Source organism: Scatophagus argus, chromosome 3, assembly GCF_020382885.2.
Source record: "Scatophagus argus isolate fScaArg1 chromosome 3, fScaArg1.pri, whole genome shotgun sequence".
NCBI lineage: Eukaryota > Metazoa > Chordata > Actinopteri > Scatophagidae > Scatophagus > Scatophagus argus.
This window is the reverse complement of record NC_058495.1, coordinates 20,179,499-20,195,234: the sequence shown is the minus strand read 5'-3', so window position 1 is coordinate 20,195,234 and position 15,736 is coordinate 20,179,499. Positions and strand designations below refer to the sequence as shown.

Genomic DNA, 15,736 nt, shown 5'->3' with positions numbered 1-15,736 from the left:
CTAACAACTTTTGGTCACAGGTTTCATGAACTTTCTGTAATTAAACATCAAAAAGCAAAAGTTTTATCAGACCCCGGGACAAAATCATATCAATGTTTAGGAGTCCTTGACGTGAAAATGTTTGAAAACCAAAAGAACATCAACAATAAACGAAAATATCAAATCCAGTTTGGAAGACTTAAGGTTGCAGACTGAGGCCAGATTGAATCTTACAACACAAAACCAGTTCAGCATCATCAGACCTTTCCAGCTGTAGCCATCTGCTGGTGGTAGGGACGGAGCCTGGGTTTCTATAATAACCACCTTTGCATGCCTACTCCAAAAGAAACTATTTTCCTCTGGTCAGCTGCTCCACACCAGCGCACTGAAACCAGCAGGAAGTTTACAGCCACCAACGGTCAGCCCAAAGTGTGTCCGTCTTTGTTGAAGAGGCCAAACAGCCTTTGTTCTACTGTAACAAAGAAGAAGCCCTAAAAGAGAGAGCAGAGTGAGTCTCAGGACTGTGCGGTGCCACGTTTGGGTCTGAGTACCACGCAGAATACGAATAAGATCTCACAGATATTTCTCCACATCTCAGACGTGCGGACAATAAATCAGGCCACGCAAAAAGCTATTGTTTGTGGAAATATTTACTGCAAATGTACCTTTCATTGTTTCTACTTAGTTTTCTGCTACAGGTCGCTGGCGAGGTCAAAACGCAGATGTATATCTGATTTGTGTTTTTCTTGGCTCGCTGCAGCCTTATTAGCATGCTGTGTGGGTCTCCTTACAATTCCCCCTGTGGTGGAGATCGACTGTGTGTGTGTGTGTGCCCTGTGCTGCAAAAGCAATTCAGTTTGTGTACATTAGATAATGTTGTGGGTCTATATGCCAAAGCCACACATTTTGGGAGTGAATTAAGTCAGTTATTCAGTTTCAACAAAGGCCTTATGTTCTGTTGGCTTTGTGTGGAGTGTACTTGGCAACACATCCTCGTTGTGTTGTGGTTAAAGAAGCTGTCGCACAACACAAATCTTTGCTGTTAACTATAGGACTTACAGTGTGTTTATTACAGGGAAGTTGCTTTAAAAGTAGAGGAAAAGAACAGTGAAAAGGGCCATGAGAAAACACTTAACTTGTGCTGGCTCAGCATATTCCTGTGCTGGTTTTTGCTGATGACTTGCTGTCCGGCCCCTGCAGCCTGTCTTTAACTCCTCCATGCTATAGATGAATTGGTACTTTGATGTAGTGATGCATAAAGGGCTATGGAAAATGCACCATGCAGTGGTCAGGCAATAACTCAACTTGAAAGCAAACCACGTGTTGTTTGTGTGCGAGTGTGTTTGTCAGGGATGCAGCGCATAGGGAGGGATGTGAGTCACTTTTTTTTCCTCCATGTAGTAAACACTGAATCGGCCCACGTAGGGCCTTTTCAGTGTCCTTGTTGTAAGACTTTTTACATCAGTCACTAAATCATCTGTCAGTGGCCTTTGCCTGCAGGTGAATGGGAGTTTGGGCTGAGAACAGAGCTCACCCCTCAAGGAAGCTAAATGTGCTCCACTGATAACAGTTAGAGTTTCTCACATTTAGATACTCACCTTCAAGCCTCAGCAAAAGTTTCATCTAAACTGACAGTGATTACAAAAAGAAACACCTTGAATTCAATGTTATTGCGTAAGTCTCTTAACCTGGTTCACCTGACCAGCAGAAGAGGATGGTTTATCACTATACTACTGACCCTGAGCCAGTGTGATGCTGCGTGACATCAGCTCACTCTCTGCTGAAGACTGAATCAATACCATGAACAATGAAGCTGAAGTTTATCGTGTACCTCTGACCTTGACCGTGACAAGCGCACACAAGCGCACACATCCACACATGAATTCCTATGGTGACATATTGATCCCTCTCTGAAAGAGTCCTTGGCTGTGAATGTGTTGTACTGTTTCACCCTGGCAGAAAACCAGAAAACTCACTGCTTTATAATAGAGAATATGTGTGTGTGTGTGTGTGTGTGTGTGTGTGTGTGTGTTATAGCTCAGGTGGTGACAGCTTGCCTGCTAGAGGAAGTGGTTTGTTGACTCTCATCACACAGCTTCAACACAGTCGTGGTGCTTGAGAGTGTGATGCCTTAAAGTGGCCACAAGATGGCACTGTGGGACACACACTGCAGCTGAATTGTGCTGCCGACACATACACACCCATAGCATTATTTTCTCTCAATGACATGTGCCAAGCAAGAGAAAATTTTGTGTGAAAATCATAAAGCTGGCAGGCACCTAAATGTTTTTTCCTCAGGAACCCAAACAGGGCTAAATATTTTTGAATTGCTAATAAATACAAATGCATTTACACAATTCAATATTTGGCAGGTAAACGTGGTAAAATGTGACTTCTCTGTTTTTGTGAATATTCTGCCTATTCCTTTACAGTGTACCTTCTGTTTACAGCCTCCACCAACAAGCACAGCATCCAGGATCATAAACCAGTTCCACGATGTCTAGTTTTATTCACATCTTGATGGAAAATTTGGATATTGTTCAGGTCTGTTCGTTAAAGTGTGAAACAGCCTTCAAAAATGTTTTCTCTGTGTTAAAGGGGCACTCGAGCGATTTCATCTAACACCTCCATAAAGCTGGATGATGTGCAGGGGGTTGGAAATGCTATATTGGTTTGTTTGGTTGTTATTTAAATAGCTGAACTATTCTAATGTTCTTTAAGTCTTTACATCCAGATAATACACTGTAGATAGATAGATAGATAGATAGATAGATAGATGGATAGATAGATAGATAGATAGATAGATAGATAGATAGATAGATTTGGTTCCTAACACAAGTAAAGCTGTAGGGTCTTAGCCTGACCTCCAGAAGCTTTTTGTTCCTAGTGAATATCCATGTCTTTCAAACCTCACACTTCCCCCTGTTGGTTTTTTGTTTTTGTTTTTGAAGCACAGACCTTACCTTTAATGTTCTTTTATCAATTCCAACCCCGTTGACATCAAAAGGATTATTGCTGTTTCTCAGATTTGTCAAAGAGTCTCCAGAGCTAGAGGCTGACGAAAAAAATGCGTTGGTTTGCAACATGTGACGTGGCTAATAAATTTGTCTGTAGCTCATAACAACTGTAGCTCCTTAAATTATGCAAAGAAAATCACAGAGGAACGGGTGGAAATAACTGAGACGCGAGAAGCATATTGCTATTTGTCGTTCTCACGGCACTCACTTGTATAGTGGAAACCATAGCAACACTTCACTGGCTATGGGGTGTGTGTATAATGGTAAGAGTTCACACATAATTTATTCAGTCAGTCAAAATAAACAGCCTCTTTGTTGTGAGCTGTAACAAATGCAGCAAGATAAAATAAATATTGCTAATGGTTTCCAGTATACAGCATATTCTATGTTCTCTATCATATTGGTATTTGTATGAGACCAGCTGTAGTTGAAACATTAACATTTTGAATGTGGATTTCATTGCCTTTGTCAAGTCTAAATATTTATGAGGCAGGATGTGCACTCAAAAATGTGTCAGGAGGTTTTTTATTTGTGTATGGAGGTTACACATGAATTTATGTATAGACACAGTGATATTGATTTTCACAAAATGTCTCTGATCTCCTTTTGGTTTCTAATGCAGTGCAGGTGTTTATATCAATGCATGCATAAAATCATTTAGCCTTGAGAAGTAGCCTCACGTAAAAGATGTTTTTGAAGAAGCTCATAATACAGGAGTAAATCAGATTCAGTGCACATCATTTGAACTGCGAGGGGCATTATCCAAGGTCCTATTGTGTATAAAACTCAGAACTAGTAAATCAAATTTGTTCACATATCTGACTAGAATGTTTTCAACTCTTTATTTGTTGATATATTTTTACATATTTTGGAGATATATGCAGGAGTAACATTATTAATACTTAAGAACTGATTATTTTAGGTCTTTTTTCTTCTTCGCCAAACTCGTCAACCACTTTAAAACATCTCACTTTTCCTTTTGTATGTTGCCAAACGCTGCCCTCCTCTCCTCCTTTGAGGCAACTTCATAGCATCAATATTTAACCTGACATTGTCAAGTCTAAAAAAAGAAATGGTGCTGAAAGGAAGGCAGAGCTTTGAAGCATGTTTGCCTGTGCTGAGCACATAACTGATTTTCTCGCCGAGTTTGATGACAACACGGAGACACAGTGTGGATTACACACTCATGACAGACACTTTTCAGTCATACTGGCCATGCTCTTGATTACAAAGAGACCTGTGGGATGGGGATAGATGGATCGAACGTGACAGGTGACATATCACTGCTATATCCTTATCTCCATCAATGTAATATTTTATGGAGTAACATGAGAGCAGCTTGACCATAAAGAAAGAAGAGCAAGTACTGCGCTCACATCTCAACACACCGAGGAGCCACTGATGGAGCAGAAGACCTTGATTTTTACGTCCCCATTTTCAAATCTGCTTTTTAAAATCCAAGCCAAGTGGTCTTATCACTGTTAGTGTGTATATGAGTGAGTGAATGCATCACTGTGTACACGCACTTGATTGCTTGCAACAATAAGTGAACATATCACCATTCATTCAACCTGAAATTCAGCCTGTTGCTAGTTCAAGCAATAATGTCCTGTTCAGTACAAAACTAGCCTACATAAACACTGTGCATGGCGTCAATGTCTCAGCAGAAAATTAACGGGAACCATTCACAGTGTCATTAGGTTTCAGCTTGAAGAGTGCTGACAACAGAACCGCAGTTCTTTTCAGACTGAACAAGGACATTGGAAAGAGTTTCAAAAACTGAAGGATTTTCATTTTGTTGACTAAAATTCATAATATGTTCCTAAGAAGAATAAAAGACTGATCAGAAGGTCTAGGTAGTGTCTTCATCTCGGGATAACTATAACCGAACGGCCGCACACAAAGCTGAAATGAATCATTCAACAGTGCAACAGGCAAAGCTGACATTTCCACATGCATTTCTTATGACACTATGACTATTTTATTGGTTCAGTCCAAGGCAAATTCCAGAGCACCATTTCTTCTCAAAGAAACTGCGTAGTTCTTAACATACTATAATTTGCCTTTAATCCGGAGGACTGTATGTATGAAACAGAAATAGGGAGGCATTAGGTGTGAGACAGAGACCTGATGAGAAGGAAAAAACACTTGAATCTGTACATCACATGTAGCACAAGTGAGGGACACATTTCAACAGAGGAGGGAGGCCAGGAGCGACACCTCTGGGGCAGGCAAAAGTTCAGCATCTTGACATCTCTAAAGAAGTGGCGGCACTGGACATAAACCTTCCACTTATGGAGCCCCCTCTGGAACTTCTAAATCAACTCTCAAGTAACTTTTGGTGACCTGAACTGCCACTTAAGGGCTTCCTCTCAATGTAAAATGCCTCTGACACATACTTCAACTAAACCATTTCTTCCACTGAACAAAAAAATCCAATTTATTTTGCAACTCACCAAGCGTTGAAGTTCATTGATCCACTTCTTTTCAAATTACCCAAAATATTCCACAGTGAGCATAAACAAGCAGCAATCACACATTGTTTGGTTGCACACCTGTACCTGATCACAATTACTCTCTTAAAACCTGCAGCGAAATGTCAAAGAGGGAGGTGGGAGATTTAGAGGTGTAAATAATAAAACTGATTTGGTTTCAGGGTCTTGGCTTTGTGCGTGCTGGCTATTGAATAAAACAGATCCATCATTACTGTTATAAGAAACCCCTGTGGTTTTCCTGCTGTGAAACAGGGCAACAAGCTACACAATTCTGATATAGCGTGTTAGCAAAGCATGTTGGCTTTTTATAGGTCTCACAGACACAAAGTAATGTTAGTATCCATTTGAAAGGGTGTTTCTGGCCACCTGATGAGTGGAAGCTGCTAAATGATCCACTTTGTTCACCAACTGCTAACTTTGTCTGTTGTTTGGTGCCTGCTGGGTATTGTGCAGTTGATCAGATCCCCTCTGTGGGACTAATAAAGGCCTATCTTATTTTATCTTAACTTATCTTAAAACAGCTGCTTGCTGTAACTGAAAATGAAACTGAAGAAACTGGTGACTCAAAGAAATAAATGTGTTTGTTCCAAGCTAAAAACAAGAAGGCAGAATGTGCCAAAACTACTCTGTAGTACAACACAACTGCACGTTTATTAATTCTTTAGTTTTGGCATCATGAGTGACACCATTACAAGTCGTCCTCTTTTATAATAAATGAAAATAATTTATAAGTATGAATATATTTAAGAGGCTACAGCCATGCTAGTGATTCTGTAAGGCTACAGGCTACATGAGCACATGCTAACATATTCACAGTGATGTTAGCAGTGGTATTAACATCAAGATGTTCAGCAGGTATATGATAAGACCACAGTCACATCTTTACTATACTATTCCCAGTTAGCACTGAACACAAAGTAGTCCACAGCTCATGGCTGATGAGAATGTAATGAGTTTTGCAGGTACACATGCAGGTACAGCATGAACACATACATTAAATGTAATGGCAGTCTGTCAAGGAGGCTAAGTGATGGAATATTTCACTTTGAACCAAAAATATTTACCAGATGGAAGAGTAATATACAGTAACAGAGAAAAGTCAGAGAATCATAAAATACTTAAAAGTAAATCCATTATCTATTAGGCACATGTTCTGTAATATTCAGCCTATGCAAGATTTTACAAAAATCTTCCAATTGCTGTCAAGATATTTTCACAAAAACTGAAAAATTTCCCCCCGTTGTGGGGGTGGTATGGAATAAAGGTCAAAAGATCACCAATGCCAGCTGGCTGAATGTCTGTTAGTTGACATATTACAGCTGAACAGAAGAGATGGACCACCTGACCGAGGGACTGACATTTCCACCCACAGAGCCAAGCTGCTGTGGCTAAAAATATTGATTAGTTCAACCTTTTTATTTAATTTTCTTTTTTGGAGTTTCTTTACTTATTCCCTCACACACTCCTTTGAGTGTTGAAACACAAACAAAAACAAATAAATGCACATATAAATAAGTATTATTATTCAGTAGGATGCAAATTTAATTTTTGTTTTGTTGGAGGGGTTAAAAGCTTTAGCAAAGGCATAAAATAATGGTTCAAAACATAACATAATGGCACCAGCTGAAGTTTGAAAAAAAAGGACAATTTAATTCATAATGACAAACTCTAAGCCATTTTTCTAGCCTTCTTAATAAAACCCTCCTCCACAATAGCCTCAAGTGTTACATGTACAGTTAAAATGTCCCACTAAGTGCTGTTATTGTAACCATAAGAAAAACACACACTTCATGAAGTGCCCTTTGAGCAGCACAACACACTCCTCCGCCATAACTCTCTCTCTGAGAAGGTCGATTTCCACGCACAGCTGAGCATGAGACAGATTCAGTATCACAGCTACAACATGCCAGCAGCGTGGATGTCCATAACATGACAGCAGTGGGAACCACAATAGGCTTATTAATGTATATAAGACGCTGAGCTTCTTGTGAGAACAGTTGACTTCAGAATTTAAAAACTTTTTCCTTCTCTTGAGTGAAAGCGTCTTAAAATCCTGAGCACACAGCCAAAAATAACCCGGCACTCTTGTTCTCTATTCATTTACTTTTCTCCCTCAGCCTTGTTTACGCGTCTGCAACGCCGCTCCAGTCAGCTTGAGGAAAGAGCCCGCTGCATTGGTGTTTCCATGGCAACGGGGGAGCAGAGGGTCTCCAAGGTCAGAGTGAGAGCACCTGGAGCAGAGCTGGGCTGTAGTCATGTCGTTATTGGACATTTCATTGCCATCTCTTCCTCCTGCCTGCCACTGACATGATAAATTGTCACCAGACACGGGTTGTTAATCATTTCTGTGGTGTCACGAGTAATAAAACATGGAGCTCCGTTCCCGCATTTGATGATGAGAAGCAGTGGGGTATGTCCTGATAAAGAGTGAGAGAGAGATTTAAAGAGAGGGGAGGAGAGTGTTTCGGTGCTGGAAAGTGGATTACATCCATTATTTAGCAACTGCTTCCCCCCGCACTGTGAGACAGAATGGAGAACTGGTCTGCAGGATACAAACATCTCCGCTACATTTTGTTGTGGAATGCAGCACGTCATGAGTAAGACCCCACTCTTACGTGAGTAATAAACCTAACTGTAGTAAAACATTATGAAAAATCAAAATCATATATAATTGATTGTGATGATTTACAGTAAAACCCCAACAGTGCAAATTACTTTTTTGCAATTAATGATGTTAAAAAAATGTTCACAACGCATGTCTCTTGTGCGAGTGCAGGCAGTCAAATCCAAAAGAATGCAGACATGTAAACACTTTCAGACCATTGCTTTAAAAAGAGTGAAATGCATTGAGGCCCTGTTGAATCGCAGGGAAACTGGGCCAAAAAAACGCTCTGATATGTTACCGTTTGATCGTGATGCTTCATCTATGCGTCCCATTTCCTCTCATGAGCTGCAGATTGTGTCCACAGGGTAATCTTGAATGCAAACTTTTGAACATACGGTATTAAGGTACCTTGGCATGTGCTGCAGAAATGGAAAGGAACTTCATGTGATGTGAGTTCAGAAAATCTTTCTCTGTTCTCTGCTTGTTTGAGCACACATACATGCATCCAATGTCCGAAGGATGTGAGGACTGTATATATTAGTTATTAGATGCACATGCCTCCTTGGATTTTATAATAGCGGTACTTTAAGAGTGAATGTCAGTAAATATCAGGGGGAAAAACTTTACTTTTCTCTTGTATTTTGGACTTGCAAATATACCGTGTGCCTTATCTTTCTGTGTTATCAGTGCCAAACACCGCCACACTTGTCATTTTTCTGCTGTAGTAAGTACCTGCTGGCATTCACAGGTCACCAGGAGTGACCCCTCTGTTCCCTGCTGTCTTTCTCTCATCTCCCCTGGTATTGTTACTGGGAGGGGGAAAAGCAGCCCTACCCAGCATCCTCGCCCACCTACTGCTGTCACTGTCCTGAAAAATCTCCCCCAGTGTGCTCTTCATTGTATGTAAAGTTTTTCAGCAAACAGAATGGACACAGGAAGAAGAGGGGGGGCTGTTGAGGACAGCAGGAGAGATGGGGCATTGAAAAGGCACAAGAGAAAAGTAAGCAGTAAGAGGAGGCGTGGACACACATTTTTTCAGTCTATTCTATCCGGGCTTTGATGTTACGAAAGGACAGAAGCTCTTTGCTTTACTTTTCTTCAAAGACTTTACTTCCATACACACACATACACACACACACACTGTCAGGAGGCCTGAGATTAAGATAACAAGATCAGCCTCGTCACTCTTTTGTTTGCCCAAATGATGACTCTGTGGACTCTCTCTGCCTGTCACTCAGTATCTGCCTCGCTGTGACACTTACACTGCATGTTTGTATTGTTAAACACATGAAGTTTCAATGACTTAAATCGAATGCCACAATGATTCTAACAGCTGTGACAACCAGAGACGAAGCCAAAACAACCACGGACTTGTTCATTTGTTGAATATATTATTTTATTTTTAACGTTATCATCATAGTTTAACTTTTAATTTTCCCGTCATTCATTCATTTAAAATGATCACCTCTGAATGTACACATACTGCAAACTGTCAAAAATATACAAACAAATGCAGGCTTGTGCTATAGTCTGGTCGAATGTCTAAAAAACAGTGGCACTGGGGAGAGAGAGAGAGAGAGAGAGAGAGATGGAGGGGAGAGAAAGAGAGAGAGACAGAGACTGAAAGGGAGAGAGAGAGAGAGAGAGAGACAGAGCTGAGAGACAGAGCGAGAGGAGACATTGAAACCGGTAAAGACATGCACAGCATCATTGTGAGCACCGGTTATGTGATCCAGGTGCTCAGTACTTCCATGGGATCCTTGTGGAAAAGTACATACATTTCATCATCTGACAGTGCGGCACAAAATGCCCGACACATATCAAATCAAAAACAAAATGTCGCTCGTTAATGAAACTGTTAGGCACATCATTGTTTTTTATGGTTTTATATTTTCTGGAAAAGTCTGACTTACTGTAAATGTAGAATGCTTAACCAAAAACAAAAAGAAAGAAAAAAAACACAATTAAAAAAAGAAAAAAAAAACAGCTTTCAAAAGTCATTTTGGAATCACTGTCTTGTTAGTAACTAAACTTTGTTACATAATGTGTGTGTTTGAGTATATGTGTGTGTGTGTGTGTGTGTGTGTGTGTTCTCAAGTGGGTGCATTTCTGTAGAACCAACTGTTTATGGGAGTGAGTACTTGAGGTGTTTGTGGGTAGTAGCTGTGATTAAGTAACAGCCATCCAATCAGATGCTCAGGTCTCTGGGGTTGTCTCTGTAGGTCTTCTTGGGCTCAGGGAGCGTGGGCTTGGACTGTTGTTGTCGACTGTTGTTGGTCTTAAGCGTGCTGTAGTATTCTCGTACCTTAGCCGCTACAAAATTGTCATCGTCCTCTTCGTCCTCTGAGTCGTCCCTTCTGGAGCTCCTGATAGGGGAGATGTCACGTCCCAGGCTGCGGCTTCGGTACTGCAGCTCGGGGGAACTACCTCGACTGGCATAGCGCCCATTCCTCTCCGTCCTCTCAGGTGAGCGCCCCCTCAGCAGTGAGCTGTACCTCTTGTAGGCTGAATCTGAGTCAGGGGTGCGCACTCTGGGCAAGGTGGCGTCCCTGTAGGTATCTCTCTGGCCACGGGATGCCAGGTCCCTCAACAAGCTGTCCTCCCTGTAGGCTCTATCCATGGAGGAGGCTCTCATCATCAGGCTGTCCTCGCCATACAGGCGCTCCTCCCTGCTCAGCGATGGTAGTGTGGCCTCCCTGTTCAGGCGGTCCAGGGCTGGGGCCTCACGGAGGATGCTGTCCTCAACAGGGAGGCTGGGTTCAGGAGTCTTGAGCGACTCCTTCAATACGGCCTCGTCCCCGTTGGGCTTGTCGTTGCTGCGACGCTGTCTCTCTGGGGAAGGGTACCGGCGGTAGGGATCTGAGGAGCGGGCGCGATGTCTGGTAGGGGAGTGGTGCCCAGAGCGATGGGGGGATCTGTGGCGGCGAGGAGATCGGTGTGGAGATCGGTGAGGTGAGCGGTGAGGAGATCGGTGGCGATGATGAGAGGAGTGGTGACCGTGGCGTCTGTCTGGGGAACGACCTTGGCGATGTCCCCTGTGGCGGCCATCCAGAGTGTTTTCTGCACTGCGTGACCGGCCGTGCCCCTTGTCAGGCGAACGGTGGCGGCTACGGTTGGGATTGCTGGAACGATGGCGGTGGCCGTCACTTCCCTTGTCGTCCTTCTTCTTCTTGAGCAGCTTGCCCAGGGGAGCTTTCCCCTTGTGTTTTCCCGTGGTGGTTTTCTTGTTGGGAGAGCGGTGACGGTGTTTGGAATGGTGTTGTTTGCCGGTACCGGCAGAGTTGCGGCTCGGCTCCTTCTTGCTCCGGGATGATTGGTGGGGTTCTGGTGGGTAGCTTGACTCCGATGGCGCATTGGCTGAAGGCTGGGTGCTCACTTCCGCAGCGTTTTGTAGCCCTGAGGCTGGGTTGGCTGCGCTGCTGTCGTTGGGGCTGCCGTCTGCAACACAATTATGACATACAGACGAGGGAAGGGGATCAAACATGCATCTAGACTCTACAAGCTCCTAACCATGCTAAATCAGTCGGATGTGAAGCTGAGAACACTTTCAATGGAAGCAATTCTGATGTTAATGCCAACAAAGATGGCTAGTTGTTGGATGGCACAGCAGCAGCCAATGGTTAAAACATTAGTGCAGCTTAAATGAAAGTAAAAGGCAGAGAAACAAAGGCAGCCATTACTTGATGAGACTTGTTACCAACCACAAACCTGATCCCAGGTCTACCTGGGGTCACCTGTCTGAAGCAGAATGGGACGTGGCGGATCGGACGGATTGACTGGACCAACGTGCTGCATGTTGATGATGCTGCTTGACTGTACTCATTAGCCATGCTCTTTCATGCACTGTAATGATGCCTTTGACACTTAGTAAATGATCAAAGCAAATGAAATTTTCAATATGAGATCCAAAAACTATTACTGCGCTGCAGAAACAGCGTGTACAGTTTAGGTGGCATTTTAAGAAGACAAGAAGAATTAAATTGATGACTAAACCTTAGTTCTTCCACCCAGTTCTATTTGTACACACATCTTCAGGTCTAAATTTTAAGGAAAGGCTACAAACTGCAGGAATCCAATGGCCACAGATAACTAGCAGTAGCACAGAGGTTGTCCTCTAGCAGTGTGAACAGCTCAACTATTTAACAGTAACAAAGAAACAAACAAGCATTTTACCTTTGGACTTGTTGCCCAAAGGTCAAATGCAGCTGGCCCACATGTTTGCATTATGTATCCATGACAGCGGCTATGGCAGCGGCGGCACAATGAATTTTGTGTGAATAGATTCGTATGCATGAAGTAAGAGCATGGGCATGGGCGAGCTGAGGCCACACCACACAGAGAGAGGGAGAAAGGAAGTGGGAGTGAGAGCCAGATGACAGGGGAGGACAGTTACAAACCGTGGTCTGATTTTGGAGGACAGAGGTGTCCCCCATCTTGTCATTTCTCAAACATGCAGTGAGATGGGGAGCCACCATCCCTGAAGGAAGACAAGAGCCCAGCGTAATAAGGGAAGATACCAGAAAAAAAAAACAGAAAAAAAGAGAAAAGCACAAGGTTTAGATCACTTTGGAACTTGAAGGAAGAAAAGGAGAATTACTGTGTTGATTTTTCAATGAAAAAATGTGTTTATTTGATCATTGAGTCATTCAGAAGAAAGAAACAGTCCAGGAAATTGCCCAAACCCTTCAGTGGAAAGCATCAGTTACAGAGTAAAGTCCCGAACCATACACACACTCAGACACTAACCCACACACACCTAAACATGTGAACACAGAAGCAGCAGAAACCCCAAAACATAAAGACAGTGAGACTTGCACACCCACAAAAACAGCGTATGAAGCAGTTTTACATTGCTGACAGAAATCAAAAGAAAAACTGGCAAGACTGTCAAAGGTTGTGCCAACTAAAAAGTACAAACAATGATCCAAAATATACAAGTTCACATGATGTCATATTGGTTCGCAAATAAAATTACATTGATGAACTTTTCAAGACAGGCAAATGCATCTCCACTCAAATGAAAAAAAAAAAAGAAACAACAAAAAAGAAAATGATGACTCGTGACTATCAATCAAAACTGGTCACTACGATTAAAAAAAAAAGAAATGTTCCATAAATATTATGGAAAATAGACAATAGAATGGAAAAAAACCCCCAATTTACACTTTTGACAAGTTCATGCAGCAATAGACTTTTATCCATTAATATGTGGCTTCGATTCATGGCTCTGTACATGGAACAAAAATACTTGTCTCTATTATTTCATCACTGTACAAAATGGCTATATAATTGGAGCAACTATTTTTCATTTTTGAAAGGGGATGGGTGGAGTTGCTATCGTCACAGCTTTTCAATGACATCAACAGTGGGTGCAAATAAAATCCATTAGTGAGTAATGTCAAACGCAGTATAGTGACATTTTTCTCTTTGAAATGGCAGAAGAGGAAAAAAAAAAGCATCAGACTTGCCTTTTTTTCTCAATACAGTTCATACTTTAAACCCTTAAGAGATCAGTAGCTTACATTCACCTTCAATAAATATCATAAATATGTTTGTGTCCCGTCCTAACCAAAGCTGTGAGATGTCCCATTTTATCACGGGATGCAAAGGATCAAGTTTTCACTGAAATAGTGTTTAACGAGGATATCGAGCCTTGAGTAATACTTCTTACCCACAAGAAATACTGATTTTCACTACTGTGGTCACTCAAACTGCAGTTTGTGTTTTCACTGGAGTGAACTGAAATCAGACCCACCACCTTTCTGTGAAGTCCCAGCAGAGTGCTTTTGCTCAATGGCCAGAAGGTGAAAAGTGACAGCGGAATGACATGGAAACTGAGTGCAGGTGACAGCAGGAGGAGGCAACAAGCACCCACAGGAGCACCATCACCCCTGCTTACCCCCCAAAATCCCAAAGCCTAGCAGTGACCTTCACCAGAAAGACACCCAAGACCAACCAACCCCCTCCCCCTCCCTGGTGGATTCATCCCAGGGATGGGTGAGGGGTCCTGGGAGGGTAATATAGTTCTTCCCCCTTCGACCCACCACCGTCCACTGGGCAACCCCTGGTTCAGGGCGTGAAGATCGGGGAGAAGGGAATGTTTTCGTAGATTGACCCACCATATTCAGGCACAGAGCCGTCACCCCTCTTGAGCACCAGATGGGCGCGCCGGCCTCCGCTCTTGATGAGTTCGATTGCTCGCGCGTGCTTCATGCCCTTGGTGCTCTCGCCATTGATCTCCAGGATTTCATCTCCGACCTACGCAAAGGAAGAGGAGCAGGAAGGAAGGGAAGAGAGGTAGGAAGACAAAAGGTGGGAGGCAGAGAGTAGAGACAGGGTGACAGGGTGAAGATGGAAAGGGAAGGAGGGAAATCACAGGGGAAAAGAGAGACAGCAAAAGTCGGAAAAAGGAGAGGAGACAGCAGAGCAAGGCAGAGTGCAGAAAACAAGCGACAGTGGGGAAGAAAGTACACAAGAGGAAAGACGAGCCACGAAGGTTCAAAGGGACACGGTGACAGCAGAAGGGAAGGAAAGGAAGGACAGATTGAGGAAAAGTTACACATTAAATGAACGGAAAACCACACGACTGCAACATTTTTCACCTAAATCAACAGTTTCCAGAAAGGGCAAATTACATTCCGGAGCAGCAACTGAGAAGCTGAGAGAGGAAAATGAGATGATGGTGGTGGTGGGGTAAACAGGAGCCAGAAGAAACGCTTTCCGATTCTTCGCCTCCACGCTTCAAGTTATCCGTCAGGGCTGTGTGCACCGAGGGAATTCCTCTCTGACAGAATATGGATCTCTCACTGACACCTCTCTCTGCCTCACAGAGCTGCTTCTAATAATATCTCTGCTAATAAGGTGCACAAACACAAACGTATGTATTCATGTATGCATGTACAAATGTGGTAATTGATGCACATCCACTCACAAGCTCCCTCGTAGCTCACATGCATTCAGAATGTGCCAGCAGGCTCTCTTTGCACATGTCTCACATGCAAACACATCGGGGAGAATCAATTAACCCTGCAATGTATATTCAATCTAGCAGCCCAGGCTTCTGGTTTATGCAATTAATCAAAAGAAAGGTTAAATATTACAGCTTCTTGACAGCTTTTGTAGGATGTATGTAATGTCATTTTACAAGCTAGTAGGGAAATGTTAATTAATCAAAACGTACATAATCTGTCAGCAGGTCGGCTCCATGACTCTGTAATGTTTGTGTGAACGTGCCCAAGACAGGAGGCGACCGCATTTATATTCAGTGCAGTGCAGTTTGTAGTAATTAGGGGTACATGCATAGGCAGTTATAGAGAGTTGTTAGATATCAATATTCAGATGGCTGTGAAGTCTTTGAGGCACCATCATAAGGCCTCTTGTTAATCTACAGCCGACCGTCTGCATCTGAACGCAGACACCTATCATATCAGAATCAGCACATAACGGTAGTTTGGGCGACGTGGTGTTGTGCTGTATGCAGATATGTGCAGCACTGTCCAATGAACATCACGTAATGGCAATTTGGGTAACTTTACTGTTAAATCGAAGGATTAAGTGTTTTTCCGGGCTGAGAAAACCCTCCAAATTCGTAAGTCAAATAAACCCTTTAAGCATCTGTTGAATCATTTGAAAAAGACACT

The 15,736-nt window shown here is 42.7% G+C and overlaps 1 protein-coding gene across 10 annotated transcripts in view; it reads right to left on the bottom strand.

The window, feature by feature from the left end:
- Positions 1–9,474: 9,474 nt before the first annotated feature.
- The window catches only part of magi1b (membrane associated guanylate kinase, WW and PDZ domain containing 1b), a 123,272-nt gene continuing 117,010 nt past the window's right edge, over positions 9,475–15,736 (bottom strand). For 7 of the 10 annotated variants that reach the window (XM_046384560.1, XM_046384561.1, XM_046384558.1 and 4 more), the window contains 2 exons: positions 14,216–14,354; positions 9,475–11,534 (listed from right to left, as the gene is read on the bottom strand). In XM_046384560.1, coding sequence (XP_046240516.1) covers positions 10,285–11,534; positions 14,216–14,354 — 1,389 coding nt within the window. In that variant the 3' untranslated portion in view covers positions 9,475–10,284. Of the gene's footprint in view, positions 11,535–12,493; positions 12,574–12,697; positions 14,355–15,736 lie in introns of those variants that run through there. The other 3 variants (XM_046384565.1, XM_046384567.1, XM_046384566.1) reach the window with 2 other exon arrangements.